Source organism: Pagrus major, chromosome 15 (genome assembly GCF_040436345.1).
Source record: "Pagrus major chromosome 15, Pma_NU_1.0".
Lineage (NCBI taxonomy): Eukaryota > Metazoa > Chordata > Actinopteri > Spariformes > Sparidae > Pagrus > Pagrus major.
Window position 1 is genome coordinate 28,477,942 of NC_133229.1, and position 6,000 is coordinate 28,483,941.

A 6,000-nucleotide genomic window follows, 5' to 3' on the forward strand; every position below is an offset into this window, starting at 1 on the left:
GCCTGGCAACAGTGATAGACTTAGCGTCGTCTGCAGGGGAGGGTTCAGGGCTGGAGGGGGGGCTCTGTGATAGACGTGCTGTTCCCTCTGTGGTGTCCTCATCACAACCCCAAAAAGTTAAAGCTCAGTGCTCTCACAGTGACAGTGCAACAAAAACTACAGTGATGGACACCATCAACAATGAGCGCCTTTATCTTTAATAGCACCAGAAGCATTAACAAAGTCCTGATAGGCTGCAATGTTTATTACACCTCATAACAAAGTGATGGAAGGAACAAACATACTGACACATCTGATGATAATCTGGACCAAAGTGTTGGAGATGGATGGGCAGACAACTAGCACATGCCCCTGAGACTAAACTGATGCTCATCAACCACGTTTCTAAAAAAATCTAGGCTACGCAAAAAGCTTAGTTTCTGCAGAAATTGGCAGGATGGACGATGTTACTCATGGCTTTAATAAACAGAGTAGAGGAAGTAGAGGTCACAAACCAGAAACAAACCTGGTGATTGACAACCACCATTAAACCTCAAAGAAGAAGAGGAAGAAGAAGAAGAAGATGCTGAAAAAGAGGAAGAAGGAGAAGAAGAAGAAGAAAAAGAAGAAGAAGAAGAAGAAGAAGATGCTGAAAAAGAGGAAGGAGGAGGACGAGGTGGAGGAGGAGAAGAAGAAGAAGAAGAAGAAGGGGGAGGACGAGGAGAAGAAGAAGAAGAAGAATTAGAAAGACAACTGCACTGCACCTGCATACTTACATTCATTCCTATTGCTACTTATTATAGACCTGCTCTACTTCTTCACAAAGTCACCTGTGTTGCTCTAATTTTTTAAAGTTATATCCAACCTCTAGATTCAGTCCTTGTAAAAAGAGGACATGTTTTAGAGACAGGATGAGATTATTTGTTTGTTTGTTTTTTCTATTTATTTTCGGCATTAACCGCTGTGCCATGGTTAGACTATCACATCTGGATTTGTAAAGATCAACAGATCATTAGTTTTATGCCCTGAAACATCACGTTATTTATATTTTCAAATTCTCCTTTGGGGTATTTTACAACAACAGCTTGACAATATCCTGGTGGCATTTTGTAGATTAATACGGTTCAAATGATATTCACCAAAAATAAGGATTTTAGAGTTCAACAAAAAATGCCACCGTTCAGTTTAGTCAGTCAGTTGCAGCTGCAGCCCACCGGTGAGCTAGCTGGGTCGCCATTTAAGTGTTTTTTGGACAAAGCTCATTCTTAAATTGAAATCGTGACGCCCCAAACAGGCAAAGCATTTAAAAAAAAATGTGTTTGACATAAAAGAATCAACATTTTTTACCAAGAAAACTTTATTATGTCAACAGTCAGAAACGCTCCCAGCTGACAACAACAGAGTCAGAGCAACTTATAAATATTTCAACAGCAGGCGGCTTATCATCCCGTCCTGGTGACAGCAGGGCTTTGTGTCTGCGAGTGTGTGTGTGTGAGTAAGTGTGTGTGTGAGTGTGTGTGTGTGTGTGTGCGCGTGTGTGTTTGAAAGCTAATAGGTTGATTGCAGCTCTCAGGCCTGACAGCTCACCCATGTGTTCTCTGCTATGCAAACACATTTAAGTAATGCCTGCAATTTCAACCACACACACACACACACACACACACACACACACACACACACACACACACACACACACACACACACACACACAGACACACAGATACATAAATATATCGTATCAAACCACAACAGAAAGACAAAAAAAGAAACATAATTAAAGATTTAACATTAAAGAGAGAAAAAGAAAGATCCTAATGACACCTCACTGTCACTCTGTACTGATTTTTTTGTCTCTCTCTCTCTCTCGATGATGTAACTCGTCCATTAGAGTACACTCCACTTTACTAATCAATTTATCACCCCTCTCCCCCTCTGCTGACCTCTGGTTCACTCCCTCTCTGTCTCTCTCTTCTTCCATTCTGTCATGTCTCTCTAACACGCAATCACACACACACACGCACACACACACACACACACACACTCACACACACAGACTGTTAAACTGGTAAACATTCATCGTCTCTGCAGCAGGAGAGTAAAATCTGAGGTTGGAAAGTCACTTTTTTTACTCTCATCAGAAAGCAGATGTGTTTGTTTTTAGCTTGAAGTGGTTCTGGATTTTTTTTTTTTTTAAGTTTCAGGAGATGAATCAAAGAAGAAGAAGAGTTACCAGCTAAATGCTGTATGAGCTTTCTCAAATTTCTCGAAATCAGCACCATCAGCAGGATGTTTAAGCTGTGAGACTTTCCTCTTGTTGCTCTATTTTATCTGTACGAACATGTTTCAGGTAAATATGTTCATGAGCTTCAGCAGTCGTAGCTACAGAGCATCAGCACGGACACCGACACAAAGAGGCATCGTTTGGTCTGGCTGATGATGTGTTTTGAGTTGGGACCGCATTAGATTCTGGTGCTGGACCTGGAGCTGATTTCATTGTGTAAGAGGCAGCGTACAGCAGTGAGGAAGGATCAAAACATTCAGTCCACCAAACTGCATTTTTCAGTTTATCAGAACCACAGTACAACTGAAGCTGTAGAGGATTTACAAACACACAGGAGACAGTCAGACAGACAGGAAGTTTGTTCTTGTATCTACTAGATCCTCCTGCATAAACACCTCTCTCTCTCTCTGTTCCTCAGAAGTGTCTGACAGCTGATCTCTCTGGGCTTTCTATGTATCTGTGTGTGTGTGTGTGTGTGTGTGTTTGGATCGATGTTGCAGAGGTGTGTGCATCTTATGACTATGTTTTTTTTCTGACAAGCAGCCTCTCGGTCGTGTGAACCGTCTGGTCCTCACTGAGTTGCAAAAGTGGAAGTCGCGTGAAATCAAGAGAGCCAATAGTTGAGATAGTTGATAATACTGAGTGATTGACTTTGATAACAGATTTTCTGACTAATAGTCAGCGTCGGTTTCTCCGAACCGCGACGCTCGTCTTTTCCTGAGCTAAACCAAGCAGTTATAGATGAACGTCATTAACGCAACAGCCGACAACAATGTTTTCTGTTGTTTCTTCGAAGGAATTAGACATCTTCATGGAAAAAATGTAAAAAAAAAAATCACTCAATAGTTTTAAAGTTATCAGCCCATCATTAAATGAACATTATTTCTGAGCACAATTTAATTCAAAATTGATGTGACGGGACAGATAAACATCAGCCACTGCTATCGCTGAATGTCATCTTATATGCAGATGATAGGCTGATATTAGTTGACAAGGTCTGATGGGCTGATAGCAATGTTAAAATACTTAGGCATATGTTTTAATACTTCTCCAAACTGCGACTGCTTCAAAAGCAAATCTTATGTGTTGCTCTGGAAAGCACTGACAAAGTTTAATGCTGTGTCATCATTAAACTTCAACTGAGAGCTCTTATTGCATGACATCATGTCTGTCACTACAGCGTAGAGGTAATATACAAATTCACAGGAAACACTGTGCAACGTTACTTCTTGATTAAAACACTGACTCATGACTTCACTTTCACACGATGTGACACGCTAACGAACGAAAGTCCTAATTTTAAACTACAAGATCGAAGTTAAAACCACTTTGGATTGAATGTATCAGAGAGTGAGAGCTACGTGGTGCTTGTTGAATGATTTTAAACTAATTTGAAATGACAGATTGCGAAATAGGAAAGAGGCAGCAGGGATGTGTTTCTCAACACGTAAGGACCTACTTTTACAAAGCTTTTAGTGAGCAACCACAGGACACACACACACGCACACACACACTCACATCAAAGAAACACATCAGCCTCAGAGAGAAAACAGCTGTATCAACCCGATATGATGTATCCAGTATGCGTGAATGTAAATCCTGAATCAAGTGAATGTTTTGTTACGTATCTTATAAAATTACCTTTTAATGCAAAGAAAGCTTTTTTATTAGCTTGATGTCTTTGGGTGAATTGTCCTTTGAGAGGCTCTAATTTACCCTGATTACATGTTCCTTCCCCTGAGCTAAACAATAACACATTAACATGATGTATAAATGATATAGCACGGCTGTAATGTCGATCGATACGTATGTGGGTTGATTAGCCGGAATAAATACCTCCCTTCCAAGTAAACTGACTAAAAAGCCATTAGCCTCATTAGAACTGCTTTATAATTCTGTCTCTGCCTTTTCTGTCTGTTTTGTTTCCCTCATCAGGGCAGAAGTTTTCAAACTTCTAGTTTTATACAACAACAGATCTTATTTTAGCTGTAAACATGTTAACATTTTATAGAGCAGCTCTCACTGTAACAAGGAGGATTCATGGTGTACAGGCGTCTCTTTAAGCCTGTTCAGACCCGTAGAAACTACCCACAAGACTCCTCACTTGATAGCAGGTCGACATGCCTTTTTTTTTAAGTGTCGTTACAAATTTACAAAAGAGAAATACATAAAGAGGAATTCCTGCTGAGGCTGTTGTTGTAATAGCCCTTTTCCACTGGTCAAAAATCCCACTTAAACCCGCTAAGATCTGGCTTTTGTGTGCAATGGGAACGTGTACACTCGGGTCGGTTTCGATCTGAACGTAAGCCCGGGTGAACACGCTAAATTCTGATGTATATCCCGCTGCGCAAAGTGATGACGCGTTATCAACACCCAGTGGTGGCGCGTAAGTAAGTTATTTTGTTGTTTTCTCTTCTGTTACTACGTGGATGTTTTAAGTTTCCGGCGCATTCGTTACGTGAAACGTGACGTAAATCACAGACTTGCCTGTGGGAAACTTTCCTTTCACACAGATATATCAGATGCTACTTTCAATCGCTGTTTCATCTGATGCAATAGTGGTTTAATTCTTTGCGGTGTACAAAAGCTGTTGTAAACGCTGCAGAGTGTAAAAACCCACAACTTCCAGATAAGTTCTCGTGTAAGTTGTGGGTTTTGAGTGTAGCAACATTAAACTGGATCTCAGGAGTAAAAATAAGAGGAACTTAGTACTTTAGCTGTGATAGCCACAATGACTCAACGGGGAAAAGTATAATCCAGCTGCCACTTACAGGTTTACTCCATCGCCTCCACACTTACAGACTTCACCAGAGCGTACAGAGTTCTTACCTTCACTGGAAGATCCTGATAGGTCAATAACAACATACACCTTCCCCTCTGGCTCCAGGTCAATCTACAGACAGAGAAGTGATGGAAGAAAGAGGGCAGGAGGAGGGAAAAATGGAAGAAAAAGAGACAAGATTAACATTAGCATGATTAAATATCAGCTTTAATCCACCTTTATGTCTGACGTGGCCAGTGTATATGTGATCTATGGCACTGAATTACACAGCAGATTTTCAAAATGCATATAAAGTTTATTTTCCTAGTTGAAAATGGTTCATTCTTCACGTTGCAGTAACGTGATGGGATTTCTATTCTCTCTAGGAAAGTTTGAAATAAAAACACTGCTCACACACCGCAGGGCTATCGACGTTTAGAGCCAACCTGCTGTTCATCACATCATTATCCTGATGTCTGCTAGTTGTCCTATGTGGCCAGAAGTCTGTAATATTAAAAAATCTGCCATAAAAAATAAAAAAAACACTACCACTCTCCCAGAAACAGCATTTCTGCAAGGCTTAAGCCTTTTTTGTGACTTTGCATATATTTTCCATAACGTTCTTAAATACTGTTATCGGAAAAAATGTATTCTGAAGCCGTCCTCCCACTCAGCGCCGCCGCTGCCACGAACGTGTTGGCAACCTTTGGGAAACTGTGTGATCGTAACTTCCTGTTTGGCCGAAATCTCGCAGTATCACTTGCAACACGGCGGTAATGTGGTAACAAGCAGAAGAAAGAGAGTTAGAGAAAAAAGTGAGAGACTTACAGCGAACTAGAGGTTGACACATATCCTGTCACACACCCCCACATCATATACACACACCACACACACACACACACACACACACAGACACACACACACTCACTCACATGGAGTCTGAATGTGTTTAGGCCAGAGAGAAGCTGTGGGGAGGGAA

General features: G+C 40.9%; 1 protein-coding gene across 1 annotated transcript in view; it reads right to left on the bottom strand.

Annotated features, from left to right (window-relative positions):
• Positions 1–6,000, bottom strand: part of LOC141009608 (protein kinase C epsilon type-like) — a 63,838-nt gene that overhangs the window by 36,623 nt on the left and 21,215 nt on the right. Inside the window, exon 2 of the mRNA XM_073482283.1 lies at positions 5,090–5,153. Within this exon, the coding sequence (XP_073338384.1) occupies positions 5,090–5,153 (64 nt within the window). The remainder of the gene's footprint in view (positions 1–5,089; positions 5,154–6,000) is intronic.